The sequence below is a fragment of the Rhamphochromis sp. 'chilingali' genome, assembly GCF_963969265.1.
Source record: "Rhamphochromis sp. 'chilingali' genome assembly, chromosome: 11".
Classification (NCBI taxonomy): Eukaryota; Metazoa; Chordata; class Actinopteri; order Cichliformes; family Cichlidae; genus Rhamphochromis; species Rhamphochromis sp. 'chilingali'.
Window position 1 is genome coordinate 13,675,685 of NC_137938.1, and position 13,713 is coordinate 13,689,397.

Sequence of the window (13,713 nt, forward strand, 5' to 3'; positions counted from 1 at the left end):
TTGTTTTGATAATGATATTATATTAACTGTGGGAAATAAGTAATGTCGTTTTAATGAGCTGTCAGCTGAATTTACGATTTAAGATTGCGGCTGCCTGTCATAACTGATGTGATCATACACACAGCTGGATCACAAGAACAGTTGTGTGAAAAATAAGTAGGTGAGACTTAAAGAATTTGGAAACAATAAAGTAACATTAAGAAGATTAAGATGCTGTATTTCTCTGTTGAGAAATGATTGTATATTCAAATTTGTCTTGAACAGAGTCAAACATGGGAACAAACAGCCAGAGCACCACCGTGGAAACAGAAGAGAACGCCCAAACTCCTGCGGCGTGCATCGTTTCTGTGAAAGGCTTGAAGGAAAACTGGCAGAAATGGTCCAGCGAACACCAGGAGTACCAGAAGCACAATCCCTTCAGTCACAACACCAGACCGAGCACGGTGGTCCCTCCGAGGGGAGGGGATGAGTATGGGAAACCCCTGCAGGGTTCCCTGACAGAGCAACGTGGGAGGGATGCTCACACACACATCAGCAGAGAGGTTCAGGAGCTGTGTGAGGTCATAAGGAGCATTGGGGAGTCGGGGGGCAGCGATGGGAAAGTGATTACTGTAAGATTTGGAAAGCTGTTTGAGCATTATGTGACTATCTCGAATAAACTGGTTGGGATTCTTCTGCGAGCGAGGAAACAGAGACTGGTTGACTTCGAAGGGGAGATGCTGTGGCAGGGGAAGGATGATCACGTAGTTATCACTTTGTTGCAGTGACCACAAATGTTTAGATGCCTTGATTCATTGTGCGTGTAGTACACGCAGGTACACAGGCACTTGATGTGGCAGCTTGTGCAGACAAAGAACATGGGGAAACCACTAAATGTCAGTCAAAATGAGAAAAGGTAACTTCAAACCTGAGCATTTTTTTCCCTCCAGCAGCTTGTTGACGAGGTAAAAGTGGAGCAGTGAGCAGTTGAGATGACATCAGATTTCCTAATGGGACCGAACCGAAGCCAAAGAGAACATGAGGCTGCCTGTGACAGACATAATGATGCTATAGGATGAACTTGACCCGACTTGGCCTGACTGCTTCAACATGTATTTATTTTAAGTGTGCTTTGCAATGACACAATATTGCTACAGTTCCAAATTTTGAAACTAATAGTGCAGCTTTAAAGCAATAAGAACCACATCATAAGGAACTATAGACTGAGTACCAGCTCTTATTGAAAGTATGAAAGTACAGGAATATATTTTTTTTAAACACACAGCATTAATAGATTAACACGGTCTCCTAATTGTATCATAATAAAGATAAAAAACGATGTCTTGTGTGTTAAAGTGTTACTGCAGGTGGGTTAAGAGTGAAACTGAAAAAGGGTCTGTATGTAAACCATACTGAGATACTACAAAGGCACTGAGAAGCAACAGAATACTGTTTATTCTAAATTAAAGCCATTCTTAAAGTGCATACCTTTTGTACAGTACATTTTGTTGTTGTTGGTTTTATTCCAATTACCACTGCAAAGTATAACATAATTTCACAGCACATACTTTCATTCATCTTTCCACATGACATTGAACCCCCCCCCCCCCCCCCCCCAATTGTACTTCACTGCTTGATGAGGTCATTGATAACAAAATAAATTAACATTACTATCAGCATCAGAGGATTACTGAGTGGTTTTCACAAATTGCAAGCTTGATGTAAGAACTCATAGCCAAGATTATCAGTTTATATATGATTGATATCAATAATGCAAACTTTCGGGGGGGGGGGGGGGGGGGGGGGGGGGAGTTTCTGCAGTTTCATGTTATAGAGCAGACATACAAGGCATGAAAGCAGCTGTGCAAGACAGGAAATCAAACGGCCTGTGAGAAATCTGAAATCCCAGAACACTCAGTATACAGTGGGTTTTACACTGTATCTTCTGTGCTCTCTCTGTGTCAGTGTGTACAGGGCACTCTAAGTAGCCCATAATGCCTCACAGAAAGTAGCACACTACCGCTGGCCATTACCCACATTGTATAATATCTTGCACTGTGTCAAAGGGAAATTTACAGTCAGTTTAAAAGAAAGAGAGAAAGACGTTTCAGTAATTTGCTGAGATATGCTTGGTATAATATGGACTTATCACAAACATTCATGTCAGTATTTATATTTAGCCAACAATCTAGTACCTTTAATGCAAAAACAAGTAGTGTCCCAAGTGTGTTTGTCTAACTGAGCTCACTATACAGAAATCTAAGAAGGAAGAAGGAAGCAAAGCGTACTGAAGTGTTTCTGTAACAGGATGATAATGAACACACTGTTCTATTTTATAGGAATTCAAAGTTGATTGCTCATTGGTCCCTAAAAGCAATACAATTTTATTAGAGCAGATTTAAATAAATTTACCTATCTTGTCAAAACTCCAGTGTTCCTTACAGCACTTGTTAGGGATTTTAAAAGAGGCTTTAAGGCTTTATGTCTCATACTACTTAGGATATAAAATCTCACGCAGGTATAGCACCTGTTTAAAATACAGTCATTAGTTGTAGACAAACAGTCAGCAAAGTAGTTTCCAGTATGATATCTGCAAGACGCCTGATCTGCAAGTCACCTCAGTGCAGTCAGTCACATATGGCAAGATCCAATGATCCAGATCCAGTGATCAGTTTGTCTCGCCTTTAGAGTTGAGAAGATCAATCAGCTGGTCTGCCTGCAAAACATTAACAAAGGCAGACAGAACAGAAGTCAGACTGTCAGCAATCTTTCTGTGAGACCCTAAAACGTCACCTGGGTGAACTAAGATGATGCCACTAGGAGTTACTGAGCTGAATATATTAATGTGTTGACAATGCAAATCTAGAGGGCAGTTCACTGATGCAATCAAGTTACTTAAAACCAGGTTTACACAGCAATGTCCTTATACAGAACAAGTTAGAGACTGACACTGGTCTACATTTTTTCATTTGAAATTTCCATTACCACACAAAAAGTTTAAATAAAGTTTCTACACAGTAACTTGTAGTACTGAAGTACAGGGCTTACTGTGATGAACCAGTAGGAGTTGAGTCTGTAGAAGAGACGTGACATAAAGCCCATTTGACTAGCAGGTGCCAGGACGTGAAGGTGGAGGTGTGTGACAGAACAGAATGGAGGCCAGTGGAAACCAAATCTGCAGACAAAGAAAAGGGTTTAGAAATACTACTTATTTTTTAGTTTTTTTTAACTCATTTTATCTGATATAACAACAAAGCAAACTGTAACTAAGGTTAAGTTAGTCATCAGCAATTAAACTGCATTACAAATGATCTACTATAATTCTGACTAGATTAAGTGCTTGTTCTATTGGTAACTAAAAAACAAAACTGACCGCAAAACGGTGAATATTTGGTGGTCTGGCAACAAAAGATAACTGACTAAAACTGTCTGAAGGTCATACATTCATAACCCACTAATGTAAATTACCATAGAGAGCTGTGAAGTACCAAAATGAAACCCACCTGACATCACTGAGGTCCGTTATGTTGTTTTTTTCCAGGATTTCCTTCCCTTTGTCGACCATCCGCTTCACTGGACATAAACAATAGAAAAAGATGATCCATTTCAAACATTTACAGTTACTTTTTAAAAAATACTTTCCAACCATCCATAGCATTAGTCAGTAATATGTCAGCAATATTGTCTGAGGTGATATAAAATGAAAATCCATGAGCATTACTTAAAAAGTATGCAGTTTAAACTTTACCCAAGGGTACGTGCTCTTTAGTGAGGGATTTACAGTTTCCTACATGTTTGGTTGGGACAACAAGGTAGTGATGGGGGGCTCCAGGTTTGATGTCCCTGAAACATGAGATCTCTTCATCCTGCAGTAATAACACAACATAACACACACACACACACACACACACACACACACACACACACACACATTTACACTTTAAACGTGAACGACATTACAGAATGCCTCTAGCATTGGTGCCAAATGCAATTAGTATACTGAATATAATGTAATTTATTGGAGTCTGATTTATATATATATGTATATGTATAAATATATGCTTATTATTCTCTGTATTTTTAATATGAACTTATGCTACGGTTTAACCAACCATCCTTCGGTATCTGTCGGGGGTGAGCCACACCTTTCAACACAGTAAATCAATAACTCTACAGCTATCGGACTAACTAGCTACAATACCACTCAATTACACTCGTATACAGTGAAATTAAACGTTTCTGAATGACTAGTTTTAGAGCTTTTACTTCTTGTAAACGCAGGTATTGACAATTAAAGTGTCTTAGGCTAGCTAGCAACGCATTCGTAATTATTTATTACAGTTTTCTTACACAGTGAAGAAGCTCTGTGCCCATTTCATTGTTTACAATCCTGCAGAAAATACATTTCTTATCATATCCTTCGGCTGGCACATTGCTGCTGCTTTTGGAAATATCAACCCGAGCAGGTTGTGTATCCTGGATTTCGGCCATTGTGCTGTACGGAGCTGTCAACAATCAGGCATGCTGAGTCGATCCAAGAGAACATCGAACGCATCAAGCTCGATCGCTCGTCGATCCTTATTGCAGATGTCAGGGAACAGAATTGTCAGAAGAGGGCGACATATTTTCAGTTTTCTCTGGTGACCGAATCTGTCGCACACTAACAATTGTGTCAAACGCACCTTTGATGTTCTCTGATGAAAACAGAAGGGCCCTCATATGTAACTTTTTATATAAGTTGTATTTTCAGCATTCTCTGGATGGTTGTCTCACAGAAATAAATAAATAAATAAATAAATAAATAAATAAATAAATAATAAAAATAAACCCAACACTTACTGTCAGAGAACAAAACCAGTCAGTTATCTTACTATATGATCCAAATAGAAGGGGGTAACTAAGTAAATGGTAAATGGCCTGTATTTATATAGCGCTTTTCTAGTCCCTAAGGACCCCAAAGCGCTTTACATATCCAGTCATCCACCCATTCACGCACACATTCACTAAGCATTAATTTGCTCAGGCTAGAGAATATTAAAGTGGAAGTGTTGCATTAAAGACTCTGAGGTCTAAAGTCAACAGCACAAAGCTTAACTGAGATAGACGTTAAGTGATGCTATATTGTTAGTCAAGGCTGCAGTGAAACTGCTCCACTTTGTAACTTAAACAAAACTAACCACCTACCAACCCGCCCCTGCATTTACTCATGTGGTTAGCCGTGGTTTTCCCTTACTGTTGGTCTTTCTTAGTTCCTTTCCCCTGTGACACATGCAATGGGTACATATACGTTATGGTCTGTTGTTAGGTGTTTGCAAACAAGTGCGCCTCCTCTGCATTAAACTATGCTGCAAGGCTAAAGACTGTAGTTCAAGGTGTTCAAGGTGATATGAGATGGATTTCTTGAGCAGTCAGGCAAAAATGTGAAAAAAAGTTTTTCTTTGGACTAAATCACATAGTGAGCTGTAGCTTGCCATGATATTATTATACACCGATCAGGCTTAATATCATAACAGATGCATAATGTTGATCATCTCCTCATCACAGCACCTGTTAGTGGGTGGGATATATTACATCCATACTGGCAATGGAAGAAGATGACCTGGTGTTTCTCTTTTCTTTCACAGTGTTGAGCAATGTACTGCTGGGAAAACTTAGTCCATGTGAATGTTACTTTGACACGTACCACCTATTTAATCATTGTTGCAGACCCTTTCCTGGAAATAACATTCCCTGATTGCTGTGGCCTCTTTCAGCAGGGCCTTCCCACAATCTGCCACAAAGCAGAAATGGTTCAAGAATGGTTTGAAGAGCACAACTGGTGGTGGTCAGAGGGCCCGGTGGCGCCAGTATCCGACAGCCTCGCCTCTGTCAGTGTGCCCCAGGGCGGCTGTGGCTACAATGTAGCTTGCCATCACCAGTGTGTGAATGGGTGGATGATTGTGTAAAGCACTTTGGGGTCCTTAGGACCAAGTAAAGCGCTATACAAATACAGACCTTTTACCATTTGACTTGGCCCCCCAAATCCCCTAGATCTCAATCCACTTGCTAGACAACTCGTTCTGCTCCATGGAGGCCCCACCTCATAGCTGACTTCAGTTAACATCTTGGCACAGGTGCTACTCTGGCTGTGATTTCTGGTTGCGGGGGGTCTTGAAAGCCTGTTTGGGCTGGGCTTGATGTATTCTGTGCAACACAATAACAAATTAAAATCATTAGTCATTACTGTATGTACCTTTTAATCATGGCTTCTCATCACAATGCTTTTGTTTAGTTTCTTTGGAACAGAAGCGGCTGATGATTGTAGCGTGGTGATCAGCACAGGTTCTGGGCTCAAAGCCAGGCTCGGGCCTCTCTGTGTGTGTTCTCTGTTTAGTGAATTTAAACTGGCTGTAAGTGTGAATTGTTGTCTATCTCAATGTGTTAGCCCTGCGACAGACTGACAATTATTAGTTATTATGATTTTGTATTTTCGGAGTACTTTTTCTTAATTTCGTACTGACATTTTTTTTAGTTCATTTTATTTTCAGTTAATTTCCAGGGATAGATATTCTAGTTTGAACTGTACTTTTTATTGCTTAAAAATGTTTAGGTTTTTTTTAGTTTTTTTTTTTTAGTTTTTATTAGTTTCAGTACCAGTTTTAGTTTATTCTTGATTTCTTTTTTCAAATATTACGATATGGAAGTTTTATGTCAGAGGAAAAATTTGGTCAAACAAGTACAGGTATTACAAAAAACACATGCTTCTTTAAAACAGTTGACTCACAGGCTTGGTAGAGATCCTGACTCACAATAATCAAGCCTAGCAGTGCCTCATCAGGCAAGTTGGAAATGCATTTTACTAAATTAACAGATTATAAAATTAAGGATATTTCCCTTATACTTTTATTTTAGTCAGTTTTCAAAGTCCTACGGAGCCCCCCAGGGCTAAGTTTTAGCCGCATTCTTCAGAGGCTGCCAGCTCGAAGCCGACCGGGAGGTCGAGGCACGATGTGCCGGGAAAGTGGTGTTCCTCCCGGCTGTAGTAGGTCTCAACCTCCCGTTAGCTTCGAGATAGTGGGTGTCAGATCTCCAAAAACGTCGGAGCACTTTTGCAAATATGTGATGTCTTGTTAACCGAGCAGGTATCTGACGTTTACACAACTACATTCACGCCTCAAAATATCTTAAAAGTGTATTTTGTGACCCAGAAAGAGTAATATTACAACTAAGTAGCTGCCGCCATTGTTGGAATTCAACTTTTGCGAGATCTCGCAAAAGTTTTGCGAGATCCCGAGTTTGTTTTGCGACTAAAAATTAAGACGGACTTTTGCGAGATCTCGCAAAAGTCCGTCTTAATTTTTTTTTCTCCCATGTCCCCTGCGGGGCTCCGTAAAGTCCACAGTTTTTTACAGTTTGTTTGTTTTTTTTTTCAAAAATGTAGAGTGTAGGCCATTGAACCATTTTCCTTCCTGGATGGATTCTCTGTTTAAATATCTGAAGTGCGTTCTTTCGGTATTTACAGCAGGTAAAATAAATATTGAACATGTCAACAGTTTTCTAAGTAAATATGTTTCTTAGAATTTTATTGACATGAAATTCTAACCAGATGTTGGCAACTACGTGAACATACGTATCAGCACACAACACTGGCATGCTTCATATAACTTAACGGAAGGATGAATGAAAAAATGTATCTGCTGCCAGGATGATGATGATGATGAAAGAAGGGTGGACGTTTCGTCAAGACTGATGATCCCGAACACAGAGCCAAGGAGGTTTCAGAGGAATAAAATAAAGCTGGTAAAATAATCCAGCCAATCAGCTGACCTAAATCCAAATGAAATTCTACTGAAAGAACTAAAGGTCAGAGTTCACAGAAGGGGTCCACTGAACCATCAAGACTGTTTGTGTGGAAGAATGGGACAAAATCACACCTCGGCAATGTATGTGACTAGTTTCTCTTTATATAGGATTCATTTTTAAGCTGTAGTCACCAACAAGGCTTTTGCACAAAGGCTTTTGAATAGATTTTTGAAAGTGTGTTCAATACTTTTCCCCATTATTACACATAACGTGTGGATTGGATGGGTTTTGTGTGAATAGCACCTTTACAAATATATTAAATGAGAAAATTGGTGATATGTTCAATACTTTTTTACTTGTTTACACATTTTATCTCAGTGATATGGTGAAAGTTGCTACAGCGAAACATGAAAGCAACTGTAAGAAGGAAGAAAAAACTTTAATGTAGTTCTTCAAAAGAAAGAACAATTAACAAAGGAACAGAGGCAATATCAGACTATCAGTAACATGATATTTTGACGTTATTCGTAACAACTGCTGACTACAGCGACAGTATCAACAGGAAACTTTTTCACAAGAAAAAAGTAGCAGCACCTACACTGCCTGGCAGTCATATATAAACTTTTACTATTTCCTGAAAGTGTATTTAAATAAACAAATAACCAACAACTAGGCAATGTATGTGACATTTTATTCAAAGTGTTTTTCTCTCCAAACAGACAGGCTGGCATTTCACTTACACAAAGCAGAACTTATATTTTACAGTTAAGGTCCCTTCTTCCTCCAGCAGCATGTCTAGCAAACAATCAGCTTTTGTAGTGAAATGTTGCCCTTAAATTATTTCCAGCGCTCCTATTTTGATCCTCACTTACATGGAAAATGTTCAAACCAGCTCAGATCAGCGGTTTTTGTTCATACCAGTGTTACAGTATTTCACAATTAAATAGTTAATAGAATATGAAGACACACTGAATTTAAACACGGATATAAACTTTAAAAAATCATTTTAAAATTGTCATTTTATAAAAATACTTTGATGTAAAAATAAAATAAAAACAGACTCTTTCTTGAATCCCATTACAGTAGCTGCCCCGTCAGCAGGCTTCAAACTGTACAAGAGGAACTCTGAACCATGTGCAGAGACGACAGCAGACGCTTCTTATTAAATACCTTGCTGATGTAACATGCAGTAAAAAATGACATCTACTCAGTTTCAACAGGAAACATAAACCTTTAATGGGATTTCACAAAAAACAGTGGTAGTGCCAGCACTGCCTGACAGTCATAGAAAAACTTTAACCATTTCCTGAACAGTGTATTTAAAAAGACAGAAAATAAACAACTGGGCATGTGTGTGTATTTGATGTTTTCATAAGTACTTTTCTCTCCAAATAGACAAGCTGGTGCTTAATTTACAAAAAAAAAGAATTTTTCATTTTACACTTCAGTTGACTTCTTCCTCAAGCAGCACATCCAGCTTATCCAGCAGCTGTTGTATTGCAATGTTGTTCAACTTTACTAGTTTGGTCCTTACTAGCAGCCACAGATTTGACTGGGAAACATTAAAACCAGTTAAAATTGTTTGTCCTAACAGTGTTATACCGATTTTAACAATAACTGGTTAATATAATTAACCAGTTATTGTTAACATACACTCACTTAACCAAAGATGCAAACTGTAAAAAAAAACACATTATTTTATAAATATGCATTGATACAAAAATAAAATAAAAATAAACGTTTTCTTGAACCCTGAATATCATTACAGTAGCTGTAGACTTATCATTCAATGCTGTTTTTTAAAATCTGCAAATGCTCCATCTGCACATCTGAGTGACTAAACGGCACACACGCCTCGCATTGATGTAAAAATAAAAATAAAAATAGACTCTTTCTTGAATCCCATTACAGTGGCTTCCCCGTCAGCAGGCTTCAAACTGTACAAGAGGAACTCTGAACCATGTGCAGAGACGACAGCAGACGCTCCATCAGGATACGTACAGTAGTGGCTAAACGACCTACACGCCTTGAAGTCTGGGAGCTCCACACAGAACAACAGGTCCTGCTTTGTTTTTAGCTCGGACTTTTTAGATGTTCACAGTCAATTCTGCACAGTCCAGACCTCCAGGTCTTGTACAATAAAGTCCTTATTTGTGGAGAGAGGTGCATTGTGAAAAGTTGGACTGGAAAAGCTTGAACCACGGTACAGATCAGCATCCAGCCACAGGGCAAAGCCACTCCTAAAGACAGAGAGAACAATAGAACTTTAATATCAGATCTTTGAAAACTCACTGATAGGAAAATAAATAAATAACTGTATAACTTACCCTCCTCCACCGAGCTGCAATGAATCCCAGTTTCCACTCACAAAGTACGAGTTCACCCCACTCCACTTGTATACCTAGATAACAAAGACATAAAAACATCTTAAACTCTGTGCAGATTTCTACAATAAGTGAAATAATTTCATGAAAAATCATCCTGTAAATAGACTAGAGTCAAAACATTAATAAAAGTTCAACTCTTACCTGGAAGTCGGGATTGAAGCTGAACAAGAAGGTTTCTCCAGTACCGTAGCAGTATTTACTGACTCTGAATGGATCTGAAGAAAAAGCCCCAAACACCTGAAAATACACCAAGACACCAGTTTGTTAAAGGAGATGCTGGTAATGGAGGAATCCGTCTCATTTTCTTGGTACAGAAAAGTGCTGGAGACTAAAGAGCAGGATACAAACCTTTTTGTGCATGTCTTTGACCACCAGCAGCACAGGGCTGTCCACCTCAGCCATGTTCCTGTACAGAGTCTTCAGGCTGCTCCCATGGACGGCTGTGCTGTAGACCAGCTGCCATTGATAACCCCGGGTCCTTGCTGGCATGTGAACAGCAAGCTGTTTGACAAAGAGTTGCTCATCAGATCATGTCCTGACAAGACTAATGCGTCACTCCATCTAAAATCAACACTGTTCTTCTGCTTGACTGTCTACAATTTGCATAAAAAACTTTACGGTCTGAGCACAACTTCCAGGCAATGCTGCCGCTTATGGCATAAATAATGACTGTTGTGAAACTGGAGATGGTGAAGCAGAAAATTTTCTGAACAATTGGACGATTTGAGAGGAATTGCCCTAATCACAATTTTCTCAGTTCTTCAGGAGAAAAACCATTGATAGCTGTGATCCACACACATATATATAAATGAGTGTTATTTACTTTTTCTAGGTGATAGTCATCTAGCAGATGACTCTGGTCAGTGAGGACAGGAAGATCATCATCAACTTCCAGCAGGTACTCGGGCTCTTCTACCTCGGAGGCGTCTGAGCTGCACAGACTCTGGCAGCGTTTGGACTCTTTCACTGTGATGATCTGAAGGAGGCAAGCAGAAAAAGTGTCATCATGTTACACTGCTATCCACTGCTCTCCTTTTATTTGTTATTTGGGGAGTTTTTACTGCATTACATATATAAGTTTAATGGCCTTAAGTACAAAGGTTGCAAATCATTTAAACCACAAAACCAGAACTATTGAATGGCAACAAAACTGCAATGCATGGTGACAGAACACATTTGAACCTCCACAGAACCTCCTAACACGAATACATTCAGCAGAGTAATCTTACCTCAACATAAGGCTCCATACAGTCACTGGCGATGTAAAGCACCTTAATATTTTCTGCCAGCCGCTTCATAGCTCCTGATTTCCCTGTCAAGCGCTGCTCTCTGCTGTACCACATGTCTGCTAACCAAACTGCCATGAAGGCAGTTCTTATATACACTGGGTTACTTTCTCTTTCTGTCTGCAGGCTTATTGGTCAGACATTTGAGTAGATGTCTGCTGATTGGTCAGCTCTGACAGTGAATAGTTTCTTTTCTCACTAAACAGGAAAGTGAGGTCTGGTTCTGGGATGTAGAGGGAAAGAGGATGTCCATATATAGACCCTACACCCTCAGGGATAACCACCAAGCTCTGTGATTGCACTTACTGTAAGTCACTAAGGAGGGCTTGCTGTGTAAAAATGCCTGAGTGTAAGAGAGCTTGAGAATATCAACTTTGGAAGACCTTTGTTAATTATTTCCACATTTAGTGGAGCAGGTTGGTGCAAATCTTACTTCCTAGCTTTTAAAGGTGGGGTTGAAAGGCTTGTTGAGGAGCTTGTTGATTGTTGCAACGTGGTGTTCCACAACCAGTATTTTGCTCTGATTTTCTTTTTAATGATACGATGTGGTTTGCACTTCTTCTTCTTGCTGTAGCTTCAGGTCTCTGGTTACCACTGCACAAAGATAATGTAGAGGTGGTCAACTTTGCATTGCCAAAGGTTCAAAAGTCACTTAGACAGACTCAAAAGTAATTGTACAAATGAACGTCACACTGAATCTAATTATTTTTTTTATAAATACTTGGATGAAAATCCTTTACAGTCAATAACTGCCTAATTGTTATGAGTCTTTGATTCAGTGTTTTTCTCTGTTCAAGTTTTGGTTTCAGTATATATATAGTCTTAGTTTCTTTAGTGTTTCTATTTTCTTTGTCTATTTTCCTTTTTATAATTAGCCTCAAGCTCTTTGTTCCTGCTTATAATTTTGTTTACATTTTGTATTTTATGCCTCCCTTGTGTTTCTCCTTCAGTGTCTTTTCTGTTATTTTAAGATAATCTAAGTATTGTATTTCAAAGAAACATGTTGCATTATTGTTTTGTTTTGTTTTTCAAAATTGTCATTCTTCTGTCTCTTGAGGTGGACATTAGGTCTTGTCTTATCACAGAATGATATGCTGGCTGAGTCAGGTAGAAGGAATTTTACTCAGAAATGTGGAAGTGGACTCATACTTAGAGCTGCCAGGAGATGAGGTGGAGGAGGGCCAGATATCAAAGAAAGAAGGTGAGAGTTCAGATGAAGGACACACCAGGTTTTGAGCAGCCTGATCAGAGTCAAAATGATGACGCCCGAAGTCCATTATGGACAAGAAGTAGGGCTGTGAAGTTGTGGGATTTGGTTTCTCAGCTATCATACTGGACACCAGCCTGTGAGGGGAAAAGGAGATCTCCTATCCATGGCAGCCTGCAACATGCATTCTGTTTTAGAGTTCTGACTTTTGAAGGGGCTCTATTCTCCTCCCCCCATCAAGAGATCATTTGTTACTTCGATGGACTGCTTGTCCTGTTTTTATGTTTCATCCTAGAAAATTATCAACGCAATTTCATTATAGCTGAAAGAAAAGTGATAAAGACAGGAGACGTCTAGATTTACATAAATTGCATAAATCAACTGGATAAAAAACGAATCAAACTGTGTGTATTCAACTAAAAAGCTTTCTTTATCTCCTTCGAGATGATATTGTAATGGCTACAATCTTGTGTCTCCTATATTAGACAGTTCCTCTTCTTATGGATGTTAGGCGCTGTCACACTGTCTCTGCTCAGGGTCCTCAAAAGCTGTCCTCCTCTGAGAAAGCTCAGAGGTGTGACCATCCTCCACCTCATCCTCTGACAGCATTAAAAGGTACTAGGTTGTTGAGTCACGTTGTTCGTTTTTCATTTCTGACACTTGTGTTACACAACTATCCAAGCACTATTCCCATTATTTATCCTAATTACTACATTTCAAACAGTATTAATCAACATGTGATTATGAAAGAATAAAAAAATAAACAAAACAAGTGATACGAGCTTCATCAATATAATTGTAGATAATATTTGACCTAAATACATGGCTCTTGTGATTCAATCATGTAGGTTAAATGCTTATCACAGTGATTCCATTATACACTCCAGTGTAGGCATATATGGTGTATACGAGCATATATGATTACATAGTATATATGTGAGTATATGTCCAGTGTATACAGGTATATATGTCGCAAAAAAATCCACAACAAAATCCAGCTGTCGACTACAAAGGGCACTCAAAGGTTTTGGAAAGGGGAAAATTACTGTGTATTTTGTTAGGGTTGAAAATG

The 13,713-nt window shown here is 39.0% G+C and overlaps 2 protein-coding genes across 2 annotated transcripts; both read right to left on the reverse strand.

The window, feature by feature from the left end:
- Positions 1-1,778: 1,778 nt before the first annotated feature.
- On the reverse strand, positions 1,779-4,500 carry hint3 (histidine triad nucleotide binding protein 3). The gene is made up of 5 exons (XM_080896736.1): positions 4,330-4,500; positions 3,728-3,845; positions 3,483-3,552; positions 3,028-3,154; positions 1,779-2,695 (listed from the first exon to the last, which is right to left on the reverse strand). Exons 1-5 carry the CDS (start codon positions 4,468-4,470, stop codon positions 2,648-2,650), a joined length of 504 nt encoding a protein of 167 aa, XP_080752862.1. The 5' UTR covers positions 4,471-4,500; the 3' UTR covers positions 1,779-2,647.
- Positions 4,501-8,986: 4,486 nt separating this feature from the next.
- On the reverse strand, positions 8,987-11,500 carry LOC308405784 (nuclear receptor coactivator 7-like). The gene is made up of 6 exons (XM_080896528.1): positions 11,378-11,500; positions 10,972-11,124; positions 10,497-10,649; positions 10,290-10,385; positions 10,089-10,162; positions 8,987-10,001 (listed from the first exon to the last, which is right to left on the reverse strand). Exons 1-6 carry the CDS (start codon positions 11,489-11,491, stop codon positions 9,863-9,865), a joined length of 729 nt encoding a protein of 242 aa, XP_080752654.1. The 5' UTR covers positions 11,492-11,500; the 3' UTR covers positions 8,987-9,862.
- Positions 11,501-13,713: the final 2,213 nt, after the last annotated feature.